The 18,977-nt window shown below is 41.7% G+C and overlaps 1 protein-coding gene across 4 annotated transcripts in view; it reads left to right on the top strand.

Annotated features, from left to right (window-relative positions):
• CDCA5 (cell division cycle associated 5) overlaps positions 1-13,279 on the top strand; it is a 50,257-nt gene extending 36,978 nt beyond the window's left edge. For all 4 annotated transcript variants that reach the window (XM_078766763.1, XM_078766762.1, XM_078766761.1 and 1 more), the window contains one exon: positions 11,650-13,279. In XM_078766763.1, the coding sequence (XP_078622889.1) occupies positions 11,650-11,730 (81 nt within the window). In that variant the 3' untranslated portion in view covers positions 11,731-13,279. The remainder of the gene's footprint in view (positions 1-11,649) is intronic.
• Positions 13,280-18,977: the final 5,698 nt, after the last annotated feature.

Below are 18,977 nucleotides of genomic sequence, written 5' to 3'. Positions count from 1 at the left end.
GATATTGCAGGCAGATAATGGCTCGAGGTTGATTGCTTGAGAGGAAGGCAAGGTCGGAGGCAGCAGCTTCCAACCCCTCGCGGTTTTGGCGGGAAAACCTCCGTCGCGTATCCGCGGCCGTCACGCGCTGGCTCGGCACACCTGCTCCTCTTCCTGGGGTGGAGCCGTCTCCCTCCGTTCAGCGCGTCTCTCCAACGACAGGGGATATTGCAGGCAGGTAGGTAGGTAGGTAGGTAGGGCTTGCGGTGGATTGCGCTCCTCTTCCAGGTCATCCCCCAGCGTATCTCTCAAGGCCTCTCTGTAAAGCAGTTCCTTACATTCGCTTTTATCACCTCCGGCGGAATTAAGCCGCCGGCTCCGAGGGCACGCCTACCGGGTCACTCACCGCGGTGTTGATTGGCTGTTAGGGCCGGTTCACTCCTGCCCTCTTCTGACGAGGTGGAGCCACGCCTTTCTTCTCCAACCTTACCTCGTGGCCAATGGTGGTTGAAGAGAAAAACCGACCAAAATGCGGAAGGCAAATGGAAGGGAGGTTTTGGGGAAATTGGAAGGGCCTACGCTTATTTTGTTTGATACAATGCAAAGTCAATCTAGTGGAAAACACATACTTAGCCTACATGGAATAAGGAAATACACTATTTAAAAGATATATCGTGACCTGCGTGTATGTTCTATGAAATTAATTAGGAGGACGGCTGCGACCATTATTTACATTACCAGGATGTTACCATACCAAAACCATACTCTTCACATCCGTTACCCTTCCTCCAAAATTGTTACACTCCTCAAAACCCGTTACACTTCTCAAAACCCGTTACACTTCTCAAAATCGTTACAATATATATATATATATATATATATATATATAGGCTATGAGCCAGACCCTCAAATTTTCGACATTATGCTCAATCAGAGGGAGGATGGCTAACAGTTATTTTTGGCAAGGCCAGGGACCCTAGTGCTGAAAAAAAATGTGATAGCAGTGTGAAACTCTTAGCCGTATCTGTGTTATCGTCACATTTGTCAGACCACCCCAATAACGCTTTCGGTAATTTTTCCGCCTAAGATTTAGGGGGTAGGGTTCGTTTTGGGGCTTTCAAATAATATCTCCTATATGTATCAGTTAGTGTTGAAAACCAGGTGAAAGGTAATTGAATTATCTTTCACATGATGTATAGAAAGTGCCTGTGTGATATATAGTAACCTCTTTATGATCATTAAAACATAATTATTTCCGCCAACCCTCAACAATTTATCACAAAATCCCCAATGAAAACAAAATTAGGCAAAAATTCAGTTTGGCGGATATTAAATGAATTTTTGAATTTGAGAAACACACAGTATGATTAAAGTCAAATTTGGGCCTTAAATCTCATACACCTTGATAAAGATGAGAAAATCCAATATACAGTAGTTGCTGTAACCATGACCTAAAATCCATAAATGTATATCTTTCCGCTCTTATGATATATTGATTTACATTTTACGATTTTTGACCGACAGCATGTATATAGTTTGTATACCATTATTGGTCTAAAAATAGTATATATAATATTGGGATGTCAGCCATATATAGGCCAAAAAGTACTGAAATTGGTGTCAGAAATGTCTAATTCTAAAAATATGAAGGCATTATGACCAAACTGTATGTGGTGTTCTTGAATATACCACAGACGTATGATGCATGTGATGATTAACCTACTCCATGTATATGTATGTATCCTGATGTACCCTAACTTGGCGAGATAATTTACATCATATTCATGCAAACGTTTTTAGTCTTGTAGTGTTGTATGGTTCTCTTATATTACCAGCTATACATAAAGTAAACCAAAGGAAAACAATGTACTTTCTATTTAAGCAACATATATTTATAGACATCATACCATAAAGTACACGAGTTATCAATTCAGCGTACACCATATTTGTTACACATATGTACATGATCTTTCTCCATACAGTTCTACAATTCAGAAGTTATCCTCGTCATCGTCGTCGTCTTCTTCATCGTCTTCTGCCGAACTGTCATCACTCTCACCATACACTCTCTGGTTGTCACATGTGGTGAGTTTGCACATGTCTGTGCACTTCAAACCACTGGCCATGCAGACACACATGGGTAGTGTGCATCTTTTCGAACAGGTGCATGCCAGTAAATCCAGAACCGCCTGTGGTGCGGGCTGTCCTTGCATCCAGTCGACTGCCAGCTGCACGCGACCATCCTGGGTATCCCAGTGCCATCCTTTCCCGATTGGACTCGGTACTGCTGGATCCATCTTGAGACTCCTCTTCCAAATAGCGGCTTGATAGTTGGCTCGCTGTGCATGTTTGGTTAAGCAGTCTTTGCACGGAGGTAGCTGGTGACTGTCGATCTCTCCCCTCTTGGCACAGAACAGGTGATATCTCAAGTCATTCACCTTCACTGTCCCCGACTTCGGTGCGTACATGAGACAAGTGAAGTTCTCCAATTTATCCATCAGTTCCTCACTGATGTCCCAGTCCTCTCCCAGCTGTGTACATGCATCCTGCACATCTTTGTTGGTTCTGATGAGTTTTAGTGCAGTCAGTTTTCCTCGTCCAGCGAACGTGCTGACTGTGTCGCATCTGGTATAGGCATGCATTCCAATTAGGGCCTGACATACATTTGTGCCGACTGACTTTCCTATTTTCCCTATGTCTAGGATTTTAGCCCTTGCTTTGGTGCCACATTTCTGAAACAACTTGGCATGAATCTTGGTATGAAATGCCAAGCGAATGACAAGTACGTCGGTGTCATCTGAGCTAATAAGCACAGACTGGTATCCATGTGCGGCAGCATGGGCAGCATGCAAGAACAGACGACCATCTGCTTCCTCGTGTGTGCTTTCCAGGGCCACTACTTCTTGGCTAGCATCAGATGTGATCTGATAACACTCGTCATCGCATGTTACAAAGAGAACCTTTCCCTGTAGGCGTCTGATGTACTCTGGTTTCTTCCACTCTTCGACCAGGAACATGATAAGACTTGACTTGTTCCCCCAACATAGCTGAGAAACTTGCGCCATTGCCTTACAATTTGAGATGCCGTGATGTTTTTCAGCTCAAGTCCAAGTTCTTCCCCCCTGGTTAACCGTTCGCTGTTTTTGATGGAAGTCTCCTTGTAGGTGTCAAAGACGACATCGATCCTCTGGCTACTGCATCCATCCTTCAGGGCCATGGATAGGACAATCATGGCCACTTCGGCAAATGTAGTTTGATCACCTGCCACCTTCTGTGTAAGGAGCATCCCGTCAATAATTGTTGCCGAATTGTCGGGTATCCTTTCAGCCGGGGTCACAGTCCTTTGCAAGGCCGTGGCTAGGGCAGCTTTGTTGATTTTCCGTAGAAGGCCTTCGGGTGTCGCCAGGGCCCATGGCAAGGGACCTAGAGGATGAGATAGCACCTCTGCCATGTGAAGATCTCGGCCCTGTGCCATCACGACAATTCTACCAAATAGAGCTCTGTCTGCTTGAAGAATTACTGCCCTGCCATTGCTTCTGCATTCCTTCTTCTTAGTGAGGTTGCTGAAAGTCTTCAGCTTGTTCAGTTGCAAAGGGTCGTGGAATTTCTTGATTGGTGGGTTGCTCTCAAGTCGCTCAATCTTGAAGTTTGTGTAGCACTTGTGTCCGACTTCCCATGCTTTCTCCAGATCCTTGGCAATATTTGGAGGGGTTGCGCGTGCGGTGGAAATACTGATGAGAGAGCTGGCCATAGTGAATGGGTTCACCCAACTCTGGATCAGAGTTATCAGTGATGATACAGCGTCCTCATCTTTCTTGATCCGTGTTTGCTGCAGATCCGCGTGTTGTACGTGTGTGTTGCTCACATTCACCATTTCCCTCATCTGGCGGAGAAACGCACTCCTGTGTTCGGATGTGACATAGTAGCGCTTCACTGCTCCAGATTTCAAGTTGAACCTGGTAGTGCCACCTGGTGTCTGTGTGTCTTTGTTGACAGTGACCTCAGTAGTTTGGTCAACTGGAATGCGTCCAAACGGATTGCTTTTTGACATTTCAACTGAGAAGTACCCATCCGAGAACGCTTGGAAGATGCCAGGGTGCTGCGTTGGAAGGTTTGTCATTTGTGCGTAGTATGCTGATAAATACCGTGCATAGTTGATTTTGTCGTATGCGAAGCACCAAGGAATCATGGCTTGGATAGCAGATAGATGTAATGGCCAATTACCTTCTCGGGAAGCGCGCAGTAGAGCAAGCAAGACCGTTTCAACGATATCCACGTACGACATCCAGAATGACGACAATTCACCATTATCATGACGAAGGTGATGCAGGAATTGCTTCCAAACAGCCTGAACTTCTTCACACGATTGATCTTCCAACAGGTTGTTCCACTGGCTCTCATCTTGTCCCAATTCAGCAACTTCTGCTAACAACGTAGTGACCGTCTGTGTTGCCTCTGGTCGCATCTTTTCCAACCAAGGGAGAAATTAAATCCACGCAAGCCTCATGAATGCTTCGTAGATGCTCTTATGTACACGGACTGCTCGGTTGTACATCTTCCCCTCCATAACCCGATTGAGTGAGCCTTCTGCGACGATTCCTGTTTCGATGCAAAAGTCTCTAAGACCAGCATCTTGGAAACGAGCACCAAGAATCGACATCACATTGCAGATTGTGTGGAACGTGCCGAGGCGAAGTACGATGTTAGCATATGTGTCTGTGTGTTTCCAGACGATCTCGGCAGCCTTAGCATACAGGGCCTGATCCATGACGACGACGATGTCCTGCAAGTGTAGGATCTGTCGGACGCTTTCAGACTGCTTCAAGATTTCTGCGACTGTGGACATCTCTGTAGCTGGTGCATTTATTGTAGGCATATATCGAACAATATCCTGAGAGACGCTGATAGATGCCCTGACGGTGATGTTGAATTCTGTCCAACTTGGTGTTTTTTGTGTTACTGGGTCCACCTGACGGGCAATGACCCAAAGAAGATTCTTGATTTGAGCAATTTCCATAGCCATCTTGTTTTCCGCTGCAGCTGTTGATAATGTTTGTAGTGGATGAGGCCCAACACGTTCACCTGCAATGTAGACAGGCAGTGTTTCTTCTGTTATGCAGACTGTTCTTTGCTTGAGCTTCTCGATCTTCGGAAGTGGCTCCTTTGGAAGGTGTGGTCCATACATTTTGGCCTGCACTGCAATGCCATTGACTCGATGTGTTGCTCCTTTCCCGGTCAGCGTCTCTTCCTGTCTATCAATGTTATCCCATGCCAAGTTTGTGAATACATACGGCTGGATGCTGCTTGGTAGGACTGTTTGCTCATTTAAGTTTGCTGCAAGTTTTTGAAGACATAGTGCAGTGTCATTTTCCTCCAGTTGAGTGTAGGATATTGCATGTCCAAGATGGTTCAATGTGCGAAGTAGTTCTACGTTCCCTGTGAGAGTCTTAACTGCATATGGGAGCAACATGTGTTTCGGAGGCTTTTGTTGTCCACAGCTCACTGCATAGATAATGTCCTGGCTGAAAGATTGCATCAGCATGATGACCCTGTTTGATGGAAGCTTGTTTTCCGGATCTCCAGTCAAGAGGCCAAGCATAAAGCGCTGGAGATAGACGGGAACGACGAAAGAGTCATTGTCGACGTCGGCTGGATGATAGGGCCATGGAGTTTTTTTTTTTTTTTTTTTTTTTTTTTTTTTTGTATACAAGGTTGAGGCTCGTGAAAGAGCGAACATTAATCACACAGAAAGACAAACCGACACATAAAACATATAACATAGGGAGCGGTAGACAAGATGGGGAGAGAGGGGGAAGGACACAAACACAACATTTGAGAGCAGGGACCGAGAGACATGGAGACATCGAGAGATCCGAGAGAGGGCGAGGGCTTTGGGGGGGGGGGGGCGTGGGAAGGGGGCGGTGGGAGAGGTATAAAACATATGGACACTGCCAGGACTTCCAGGAAAGAAGTTGGAATTTCAAACAAGGTGGATCTGGGGTGAATTAGCGGGGGTAGAAAAGATCAAGGTTTTGGATGGGGGAAGATAAGAGATGGTGGTGAACAGCTGTTTTAAAGACCTGGAGGGAGGAGTGGGATTGAAGGGAGTGAGGGAGTTTGTTCCAGAGGCGGGAGAAAAGAGGAATGAAAGAGTGAAGGTGAGCAGAGAGCCGAGATTTCGGCAGTTTAACCATCAGAGGGTTGCTGGCAGATCTTGTGCGACCTGTAGGAATATTTGGGGGACAGAGCACAGAGAGAGCTGGGGGTGCAAGGCCGGAGAGGAGTCGGTAGAAGACAGAAAGACCACCTACCTGCCTGCGGTGAGTGAGTGAAAGGCCCTCAGAGATAGCTTCATCGCGGGAGATTTCAATAATTCTGAAAGCTTTGGTTTCAACAGCGTGAAGCCGAGCTAGGTGTGAGGCAGGAGCACCGGCCCATAGGGGAGAACAGTATTCCATTGAGCTGCGGATGAAAGCCTTGTATGTGGTGAGGAGCTCAGGTGTGCCGAGGAAGGACTACGCACGACGGAGGATGCCCAGTCGGCGACTGGCTTTGGAGGCCAGCGTGGAAATGTGGTTTTCCCAAGAAAGATCATGGCAGATAGTGAGACCCAAAATCTTGAGCGACAGAACTTCTTGGAGAGGATTGTTGAGAAAGTAGATGGGAGGGTTGTCCAGTCGATCTTTTCGGAGAGACATAGTAAGAGTGTGAGATTTGTCAGGATTGAAAGACACTAGGGCATGCCCGTACTATATCTATATCTAAAATTATATCCCCCCCCTCTATTTACATGAAATGGTTTGGTCCAAAGCGAACGGCTTGCGAGTGGTGACAATCCCCCCCCTCTATTTACATGCAATGGTTTGGTCCAAAGCGAACGGCTTCCGGAGTTTGGTAAAGAAATCGCCATCGCGTGCACAAACGCGCAGGAAAGCGAATGAATCGCAAATTCGTTTTTATTAGTTGTAAAACATAGTTTAACGCCAACATAGTTTGCAAACGTGAAATAAATGAATACGCTCTCAAATGTGCCATCCGAGGCAGAGTGTGCCCGCCACGTTCGGCACACGCGATCGTTCGCTGCTCTCTGATTGGTTGAATCGTTTTTTGGACATAGCTCGGTAAGTAATTGTCCGATTAATATGAAACCTTGAAAAGGCACATCCTCGGGTCCCCAGCAATATACCTGGCAAGTTAAAAGTATATCGGACCCGTGGTTGTCGAGAAACAGCGGTCACAGACAAACAAACGTACAGACAGACAGAGATTACTGGAATTATAGATAGATGTTCCACTTGTCTGAAAGACATGTTGGTTTGTTATCCTTCCTTATCATCGATCTGATGTGTGTCGATGTCTGATCAATGACTTTGGACATGTTTGATGATTTCCCTTTCCAAATGCTCAGTTGTTGTTTAAGTGTTTGTATTTCTTTGACAGCATCTTGTAGTGTTACATTATCAGGTACGACAATCAGTTTTCCACTGTTGTCTTGAAAGATGTGAACGCTATTTCCAAGATCAGTTTCCAGTTTCCGTGCGAGGTTTTTTCTTGTAGCAGTTCTTATCCCATGCAACCCTCTTGATGTCATTATCGATTGTAGGTGCTCTACCAGCGTTGTCATCCTAACAATTTCCTTATTCGGGATTATATGGTTCCGGATGTATACTAGCAACTCATTGTATGCTTCTTCTTCAGTGTAGTCAGATTCGTTTGTGGCGGCCGTGTTTCTGTCATGTGCATCTTTAGTGCTTGGTCTCGTGTAACTTCTGTAGCAAGAGAAATGGTATCGTGCTTCAGCTGCCACAATGTCTCTACTTGTGGCGGCCATGATTTTCGTGTCACATTTACGCACGGCGCTGTTTCGCAGTGTTTCATCTGCTCTCAGATCAACAGCCTTGCTCAACTTTTCACGGGATGACGTTCCCTTGCACCACTTGGTCTTTCCACAGAATATACAATCCGGTTCATAGATGCGTGATTCCGAAGATGCCCTTCTGGCTTGTCTCTTGCTCGCTGAACATGTTGCAGCAGCATCGTCGGTTAAATTGGATTCAGCTTTTCGTTTCAGTGCTTCCAAATCTCGCTTCATGGTGAACACGCTCCTGCACTGCCTGTGGTAGAATACTCGGGGAATCTCCTTCTCTGGCAGCCACTGAGCAAGGTCGAGAATGGGTGCATGGTTCCGTATTTTGGCCGCATCCAGCAATGTAGTCCACGAATCGAATGTTTGAGGGCTTATGAGCGGATCTTCTGGTTTGACATCTAACGATAGCTTATGAATGATACAAACGTCCTTGGGAACTTTCTGAGTGATCGCAATCTCCATTGCAAGTATTTGTTCAATTGTCTATCTGCGGTACACTCTGTTTCACCACCACCAATATCACCACCACCGTCTCACCTGGAAAGACATAATATCGAATGAGACCACCACCACCACCACCACCACTACTACAAATTAGCATCAGTTGCTATAGTTGCTTAAAAATGTATTCTGCACCAACAAATCTACAAAGAGAAATACATTAGATGTCGTGCACCGCTGTCATGGTTGCAAATCACCTAAAATATAATGAAAATATTGACATTGATGACAACATTCGTATTAGCATGTCTACACATATTGCATTGAATTTCATAGCACATCATGATCATATGTGTGAGGATATTGACTCTAATTATACTGTATGTGTGTCTCAAATCGAAACATACCTTTTACATACCTTTTGATTTTTGCCTATTTTTGTTCCTAAAATTGAGGATTTTGTGATGAAGTTTTGAGAGTTGGTGGAAATAATTATGTTTTAATAATCATTATAAAGAGGTTACTATGGATCACACAGGCACTTTCTATACATCATTTGAAAGGTAATTCAATAACCTTTTACCTGATATACCACACTAGCTGATATATACACGTGATATTATTTGAGAGCCAAAAAACTAACCCCACCCCCTAAATCTTAAGCGGGAAAAATGACCCGAAAAGCGATAAATGGGTGATCTGACAAATGTGATGATAACACAGATACGGCTAAGAGTTTCACACTGCTATCACATTTTTTTCAGCACTAGGGACCTTGGCCTTGCCAAAAATAACTTAGCCATCCTCCCTCTGATTGAGCATGGTCGACCCCTCGGCTCATAGCCTAATATATATATATATATATATATATATATATACACACACACACACACACACACACACACACACACACACACACACACACACACACACACACACACACACACACACACACACACACCAGTTATCTATATATATATATATATATATATACACATCAGTTATCTATATATATATATATATATATATGTATATATATATATATATATATATATATATATATATACACATCAGTTATCTATATATATATATATATATATATCAGTTATCTATATATATATATATATATATATCAGTTATCTATATATATATATATATATCAGTTATCTATATATATATATATAAACATATACACAGTGTATTCAGACCCCTTCACTTTTTTCACATTTTTGATGTTGCAGCCTTATGCTGAAATCGTTTAAATTCATTTTTTCCCTCATCAATCTACACTCAATACTCCATAATGACAGAGAAAACAGGATTTTAGAAAGTTTTGCAAATTTATTGAAAAGAAAAAACTGAAATATCACATTGACATAAGTATTCATACCCTTTGTTATGACACTTGAAATTTAGCTCAGGTGGCTACCATTTCTCTTGATCATCTTTGAGATGCTTCTTCACCTTGATTGCAGTCCACCTGTGGTAAATTCAATTGATTGGACATGATTTGGAAAGGCACACACCTGCCTATATAAGGTCTCACAGCTGACGATGCATATCAGAGCAAAAACCAAGCCATGAGGTCGAAGGAACTGCCTGCAGAGCTCAGAGACAGGATTGTGTCGAGGCACAGATCTGGGGAAGCCTACAAAAAAAATTTCTGCTGCATTGAAGGTTCCCAAGAGCACAGTGGCCTCCATAATTCTTAAATGGAAGAAGTTTGGAACAACCAGGACTCTTCCTAGAGCTGGCCGCCCGGCCAAACTGAGCAATCGGGGGAGAAGGGCTTTGGTAAGAGAGGTGACCAAGAACCCGATGGTCACTCTGGCTGAGCTCCAGAGATCCTGTGTGGAGATGGGAGAGACGTCCAGAAGGACAACCATCACTGCAACACTCCACCGATCTGGGCTTTATGGCAGAGTGGCATGACGGAAGCCTCTCCTCAGTGAAAGACACATGAAAGCCCATCCGGTGTTAATCAATGGTATGACAGGGGCTTGAACTTGGGACCCTAAGATCTTAAGCCAACCACCTGAACTGTTAAGCCAACACCAGGCTTCAAGATGGTTTAAGACTCGGTTGCAAAAAGATGGGAAGAAAACTGTATGGTCATTGATGTTTTAGAAGGCAAAATGCATATTAATTGTATGGTCATTGATGTTTTAGAAGGCAAAATGCATATTAATAGCTGTTTCTGGTCGGGCGCGATGCGGAGGAGGAAGGGGGTTGGAAGATGAGAGAGGAGGGGGTGGCAGATGGTGGGGGCAGAGTGAAGGGATGGAGAGGAGAGAGTTGGGACAGAGTTTGGTGTGAGAAGAGAGAGGGAGGGGAAAGTTTAGATGGGATTGAGGGGATGGAAGAGGAGAGGAGAGGAAAGTGGTTGGGGAGGGAAGAGGGGAAGGTCGTGTGGGCGAGAGGTGAGGGGGGAGCGGAGGGAGAGCTGAAGTCTTAGTCACATTGTACATTACGTGGAATTTCCAAGAGTCCCCGCTCCTCTCCAAATGAAATTAAAAAAAAAAAAAAATACAACGTCGAGGCTCGTGAACAGCTAGGACAAATTATATCAGGACAAAACATAACAAAGGGAACAATAGGAGACGGGAAATGTAGAGCAGAGGGAGAAGGTAGACGAAGACGGACAAAAAGGGATGTAGGTAATGATGAGCGGTAATCGAGAACATGAGGTGGACAAGATGGATACATACATTTGAAAGGGGGTGAGCGTGGTTTCATGGGTGTTGAAAATATGGTTTTGGATGGTGGATGACCCGAGATGGTGGTGAACGGCTGCCTTGAAGACCCAGACGGAAGCATGGGGGAGCACGGAGAGGGCGGAGGGTGCAATACCAGAAATGAAGCGAAAGAAGACAGAGACCACCAACCTATCAGCAATGGTGATGTGACCAGGTCCATATACTTGGCTTGGATGTGAGAGATTCCAATGATTTGGAAAACCTTGGTATAGCCTACTCATGCCTCATCCATTTTTCACTGGAATCTGCTACATTTTAAATAAACTAGCACATTACCCATAGAGTAATTGTGACACCCTCCAAGTCCTGCTCCTCACCCCCTCAACATCGCTGATAAATTGTTGGAAGAATAAATAACAAGCTTAATGTTGTAATGGAAATTCTGTTGGAATTTTTGATGTGTGCAGATTATTGCGCTTTCGGTTGGAAAAGAGTTTGTGGGCGGAGGGGTCGGTGGTTGCAAGGGAGCAGATTTTGATTTACGCGAAACCTACGTCTTCATGATTTATAACTCCACAACTCGTGAGAAAGTTGGAATTAATCCACGTTACTGGAAGAGAAGGAAAACGTTCATTTGTTTGTGTCCTTTTTTTTCTGGTTCTTCAGATTTTGGAAATTGATGACATTGCAACGAAGATGAACAAGGAATTCTGTGACGCTGAGGAGTTTGAGCTGATTGTGGAGTGACATATTTGCCTTTGAAGGTGAATTTCGTGCAAGACGTCTGCAAAGCAACATCAGTGCGATTGTTGATTTTATCGCCAAAGGTTGTTTTCTTGTTTTGTTTTGTTTTTTTGTTAACTCAGCATTTCATTTTGACCATTCTAAGCTCTGGAGATCATGACTGCAATGCTGGAAGAAAATTGAAGAACTTTGAAGGAAATTGTTTTGTTTTCAGTTGCTTTCATAATGCGGTATGGTTCTTGCTTCGTTGCCCGTGTAACAGCTGTTTGTTGTTGTTGCTGTTGCTGCATTTACAGGTTTAACGGGGTGGCCAGTGAATGTTTCGGTACACATTATGAATACACCTAGTGTTGTGAAGCTGACGAAAGCCTAGTTACTGCCGAAATGACGTATTAGGTGGCCTGGAGTTTTTATGGGGCTTAGATTTTTTAATTCAGGTCAATGTCCAGTGCTCTATTTTAACCTTTTAGTCATTTAATAAGGGGACTTTGTGTGGCGCAATGATAAAGTAACATGTGACCCACGAGTCTGTCCTTCAAAAGGTAGGGTAATTAACCCTTTCAATTATTATGAGCATTTTTTAAATTTGATGACAGGACAGTCGCAAGATTGCCAACTATTTTGAAATGCATCATGGGAATTTTGATACTAAAAGCATGCATTGACCTGAATTAAGATGCACCGAGGGATTGAACAAGCATTTAATATTGCTTACTGGATTTAGCTTGGTGTAGAATGAGGAACGAGTCTTTCCGGTGAAAGCTCGTGTTTGTCTGCAGTGGCGGACAGGCACAACAATGGATGAAATCAACAGGACGTCGATTGAGTTGCGTGAAAACCGCCATTGGAACAAGGAGAGGTTGAGCTTTCGAATGTTAACCCTTCATCGGAGCAAAAGAGAGGAAGCAACATTTCCTTTGCAATTAAATAATTGTGTTCTTTTGCTCCGACGAAAGGTTCATGCCTGAAATGTCAGCTTCTCCTTCCCACGTACCTCGATCAACGTCTTGTTGATTTTGGCCGTTATGTTAGCTCACCGTTGTATAACGCAAGAATTGGTGTGGAGTTTGGATCATAAATATTGACTGCCTTTTTGTCATGAAGATTGTCATGGGGTCCGCAAGGCTAACCCCTGCTCTAGCAGGGAAAATGGCCTCAAAATGCCGTTGTTGTTGTTGTTGTTGTTGTTGTTGTTGTTTCTGAAGACCTACAATATACTTTATTCATGTCAGACTTTACCTGATATTAAAAGTATTGTCCAAAGTTTAACTCTAGATTATTGTCTGTTTATCAGAATCCTTGTTATTTTTCTGTTCTATATACTACTTTGTGCTGGATTTCAAATGTTTCATAAACGGCATGGAACACCGATAAGGTGAGAATGCACCGCTAACTTTGGTTTTTGATGTCTGAAGAAAATGTGGTTTCTTCCCACCCTCTGTGACCCCCTTTGTAATCTCGCCAATATCTTCTTTATAATTAAACAATTGTTTGAATGTTTCCCATTTGTATTTTTTTTTTTTTTTTTGCATAAAAACAGCTCTGGACATCACTGAAGTTGTGATTGTGTGTTTTCTTTGTTACTGACAACTTGTGCGTTGTTCTAAAACATCAGGGAAAACAGAGGCGGGGGGTGGGGGGGGAAATGCAACTTTTTGGGATGACAGATGGCTCATCTGGAATTTGAACCCAGATTCTTTGAGCTCAGCAGGAAATGCACCCGATAATTTGGCCTAGCATGCGGCCCATCTGCCACGCGCCTGGCAAACACCACATACACTTTGAACGCTGCCCCCTCTCACCTCCCTGGACCTTCTCACTCGCAGCTGTTCTGGCAAACATGTCGTCTGCTTGTGTGCGGCTGCAGTTTGTTGAGGTATCTTTTCATCATCTTGTGTGGATTGCTCCTAATCTGTCTGGGTGACATTTATATGATGATTGCGGCCGCAAGTATCCGAGCAGCCTTTTGGCATCTTAACAACTTCTCTGGTTACAAGTTCAATGTGAACCATGCTTGACTTGGAGGGATAAGTCAAACATACAGAAATGCATTGGTGTAATGAGGATTAGCTTGTGGTTAAACATTTCCAATTTTCTGAGTCATACGTCCACCTACAAAATTTTAACACACTTAAATGATTTAATTCATTTTGCTCGATTATTAGATCATATCTACAACACTGGACAACAAAATAAAACTGTCTGCTAATGAGGCCGATGTAGGTATTGTTTATTAATTTGAGCATGCTGATTCCAAATCTGACGTCAGAAATGACTCAACACGTCAGGAATTTTGGTTACACAAAAATGACAGTTTTCAGGCATTGTTTATGCATTGTACAATATAAACGTGTCGCTTAATATGCAGTAACTGTTAACCATAAACTGAAGCGCATTGAACAACATAAACACATTGTATAAACTACATTAACTGTTTATAAATGTTTAAGCACTTGCTTGTACACTGGTGACAAACAGTGGGGACATATTGAAAACCCCCCCCCCCCCCCCCATATATACACAAAGAATTAAGTTAAGCACCCCCCCCGTTTTTTTACAACCTCGCACATTACAAGTTTGTTGTCGTCAAAACAGTGTAATATACCCATGATATTGCTATATTTTCTGGAGAAGTGATATTATGGTCACATAAAAACATAACAATCATGCCGTTTTCAATATTTTATTCTGAATAATTTAAGGTGAAATTTTTTGGGAATTTTAGGCATATTTTCACCTCAATTTAAGTATGGAGCTATAGGTCCATCACGGACAGTGTGGATGACGTTTATGTTTTCTAACGTACAGTCATTGTTCTGAGAAGACCTCTAGCGATCTTTGCGTCAATAACGTGTGTAGGACCCACGTGATCGGATCACTGACTCAACCCTACGTCTCATAGACCCTGTAAGCCGTCGTATGCGTTGCTGTGGCAGGTTGAACCCCCTCGAGCACGTTTGGGACATGTTGGGACGACAAATTGCGAAGATGGTCCCTCCAATAGCCAATCTGGATGAATTGGAACGTGCATTACATCGGGAATGGAACAACCTGCCACAGCAACGCATACGACGGCTTACAGGGTCTATGAGACGTAGGGTTGAGTCAGTGATCCGATCACGTGGGTCCTACACACGTTATTGACGCAAAGATCGCTAGAGGTCTTCTCAGAACAATGACTGTACGTTAGAAAACATAAACGTCATCCACACTGTCCGTGATGGACCTATAGCTCCATACTTAAATTGAGGTGAAAATATGCCTAAAATTCCCAAAAAATTTCACCTTAAATTATTCAGAATAAAATATTGAAAACGGCATGATTGTTATGTTTTTATGTGACCATAATATCACTTCTCCAGAAAATATAGCAATATCATGGGTATATTACACTGTTTTGACGACAACAAACTTGTAATGTGCGAGGTTGTAAAAAAACGGGGGGGGTGCTTAACTTAATTCTTTGTGTATATAAGGGCTGATTACATTGGAAACGAGACCAGCACTTTGTGGAGAGCACAGCTCCACCAGGCTGAACACTTTACGTTTTGTAGTCCACTGATATGTCTGATCTGGATTTGGACCTGAACCACAATCTAACGATTTCTTCCTTGTCACACACCTAAACTCTCCACCAAATTTTGTCCGAATCCATTCACAACTTGTATATCATTTTCCCATCTCTTACTGGTTAAGATTCACATAAAAAAAATTATCGGATCAGGATCTTCACCAAAATCTAATCAATTCTTCCTTGTCACATACTCAACCTGACCACCAAGTTTCGTCTGAATCCGTCCACAACCATTTGAGATATCCTGCTCACAAACACACAGGGGTGAAAACATAACCTCATCCCATCAAGAGGATTACATATGGGGTATGATAGTATTTAGGATGTTGATAGGGATTGACAGTCAAATTAAAAATCACTCAGAGTGACACTTAACAAAAGAGAACAAAGTAGAATGGCACTCAGTAGAGCATCCTTTTTACCTCAAAAATAATTGGTGGTTGAATTCAGTTTACTGATATGCAAATCCTATTCAAATTTAAAGTCAATCGGATGAAAATTGAGGATTTTAGAAATTTGAGAAAAGCGGTTGCCCTTTGGCCGATGTTGACATTTTGCCCTCAAAAATACATAGGAATTTGTCGGACCATGAAGTGTACCATTTGGTGAAGATCGGTTTAAAATTGTGACGTAGGCAACTATAAGTGAGCGGACAGACATACAAACACACAAACCTGAGTGATCAACATACTTGGCAAATTTTTTTGGCAAGTAACAAGTAGGTTATTACCCTGCACTTGCAAAGTGAAATGCGGGGTTAAGCATTCGGGTGCGTACGTGTGCCGTGTCTGCATTTTTAAAATTCATTTTCTCTGCAACCGTTGGTCCGATTGACACGAAATTTTACCATCGGAGTGCCTCTGCCTGTAGGAATTATTTATTCATAATTATGACGTCATAGGTCACGGTGCGGGCGCCATCTTGGAAAAACGTTATACCTCCATATCTCCCAAACCGCTAAGTGTAAAAAATGGAAACATAGCTCATTGTCAAGTACTCCCCATGGGGAATAAGATGATGTCATCGGTGCCTTAATTAATTATGACGTCATAATTCGACAAGTACAACGCTTTATTTGATCAGTATGAAATTTTTTTTCTCTGCAATTCTTGGTCCGATTGACGCAAAATTTTCACCATAGGGGGGTCTCCTCCTGCAGAATATTTTAATGATTATTATGACGTCGTTGGTCACGTGGTACAGGTGCCATCTTGGAAAAACTTCGCACCTCTCTCTGAAACCACTCCATGGAAAAAAATTGAGACCTGGGTCATTGTCAACAACTCCCCATGGGGAACAAGATATGTTAATGATGATGTCATCGGTGCCTTCATTATGACGTGATAATTCGACAAATACAACACATACATCCGATCATAATAAAAAAAAAATTTAAGCAACTGTTGGTCTGATGGACACAAAAATTTCACCACAGGAGTGCCTCCTCTAGAATATTTTAATGATAATCATGACATCATAATCGTGTTACAAGCACCATCTTGGAAAAACCGAAAAACGTTGCACCTTTCCAAAACCTCTGGAAATTTTTTTTTGTGAAACGTGGCTCATTGTAAATAACTCCATATGGGGAATAGGTGTTGTTAACGATGACGTCATTGGTGCCAAAATTATGACCATATTTCGACAGGGACAACACAGTCTGATCAGTTTGAAATTTAATGAGCATGATCTATGCAACAATTGTATTAGAGAATATAAATTTATGATGTAATCGCTCACGTGGTCTGGCAGTCATATTGGATCAAAAAAAAAAGAAGAGTTGGCTCACAACAAGTTGTAATTCCTCACATTCTAAATGGTTCTAAAGTGTAATTATAGTGGGTTGTAAAATGTAATTCTAAATGTTTCTAAAGTTTAATTGTAATGGGTTCTAAAGTGTAATTCTGAAGGGTAATTCTTATGGGTTCTAAAGTGTAATTCTAATGGGTAATTCTAGTGGGTTCTAAAGTGTAATTCTAGTGGGTTCTAAAGTGTAATTCCAAATGGTTCTCAAGTGTAATTAAAGACGGTTCTAAAGTGAATTCTAGTGGGTTCTAAAGTGTAATTCTAAATGGTTCTAAAGGGTAATTCTAATGGCTTCCAAAGGGTAATTCTAGTGGGTTCTAAAATGTAATTCTAAATGGTTCTAAAGTGTAATTCTAAATGGTTCTAAAGGGTATTATAGTGGGTTCTAATGTGTTGTAAAGGGTAATTCTAATGGGTTCTAAAGGGTAATTCTAATGGGTTCTAAAGTGTAATTCTAGTGGGTTCTAAAGTGTAATTCTAGTGGGTTCTAAAGGGTAATTCTAATGGGTTCTAAAGGGTAATTCTAATGGGTTCTAAAGTGTAATTCTTGTGTGTTCTAAAGTGTCATTCTTGTGGATTCTCAAGGGTAATTCTAATGGGTTCTAAAGTGTAATTCCAAATGGTTCTACAGAGTAATTCTAAATGGTTCTAAAGTGTAATTCTAAATGGTTCTAAAGTGTAATTCTAATGGGTTCCAAAGTGTAATTTTAGACGGTTCGAAAGTGTAATTCTAATGGGTTCTAAAGGGTAATTCTAATGGGTTCTAAAGTGTAATTCTAGTGGGTTCTAAAGTGTAATTCTAGTGGGTTCTAAGGTGTAATTCTAGTGGGTTCTAAAGGGTAATTCTAATGGGTTCTAAAGGGTAATTATAATGGGTTCTAAAGTGTAATCCTAGTGGGTTCTAAAGGGTAATTCTAATGGGTTCTAATGTGTAATTCTAGTGGGTTCTAAAGTATAATTCTAAATGGATCCAAAGTGTAATTTTAGACGGTTCTAAAGTGTAATTATAATGGGTTCTAAAGTGTAATTCTAGTGGGTTCTAAAGTGTAATTCGAATGGGTTCTAAAGTAAAATTCTAAATGGTTCTAAAGGGTAATTTTAGACGGTTCTAAAGTATAATTGTAATGGGTTCTAAAGTGTAATTGTAATGGGTTCTAAAGTGTAATTGTAATGGGTTCTAAAGTGTAATTGTAATGGGTTCTAAAGTGTAATTCTAAAGGATAATTCTGATGGGTTCTAAAGTGTAATTCTATATGGTTCTAAAGTGTAATTATAGTGGGTTCTAAAGTGTAATTCTAAATGGTTCTAAAGTGTAATTATAGTGGGTTCTAAAGTATAATTTCTAATGGGTTCTAAAGTGTAATTCGAATGGGTTCTAAAGTGTAATTCTAAATGGTTCCAAAGGGTATTTCTAAATGGTTCCAAAGTGTATTATAATGGGTTCGAAAGTGTAATTGTAATGGGTTCTAAAGTGTAATTGTAAAGGATAATTCTAAATGGTTCTGAAGTGTAATTCTCAATGGTTCTGAAGTGTAATTTTCAATGGTTCTAAAGTGTAATTCTAAATGGTTCAAAACTATCATTCCAAATGGTTCGAAAGTGTAATTATAGACGGTTCTAAAGTGTATTTCTAAATGGTTCTAAAGTGTAATTCTAATGGGTTCTAAAGTGTAATTCTAAATAGTTCTAAACTGTAATTCTAGACGGTTCTAAAGTGTAATTATTAATGGCTCTAAAGTGTAATTCTAAATGGTTCTAAAGTGTAATTTTAAATGGTTCTAAAGTTAAATTTTAACGGGTTCTAAAGTATAATTCTAAATGGTTCTAAAGTGTTATTTTAAATGGTTCTAAAGTTAAATTTTAACGGGTT

The sequence above is a fragment of the Myxine glutinosa genome, chromosome 12 (genome assembly GCF_964187855.1).
Source record: "Myxine glutinosa chromosome 12, kmMyxGlut1.1, whole genome shotgun sequence".
Lineage (NCBI taxonomy): Eukaryota > Metazoa > Chordata > Myxini > Myxiniformes > Myxinidae > Myxine > Myxine glutinosa.
This window is presented reverse-complemented; position numbering and strand designations above follow the sequence as displayed.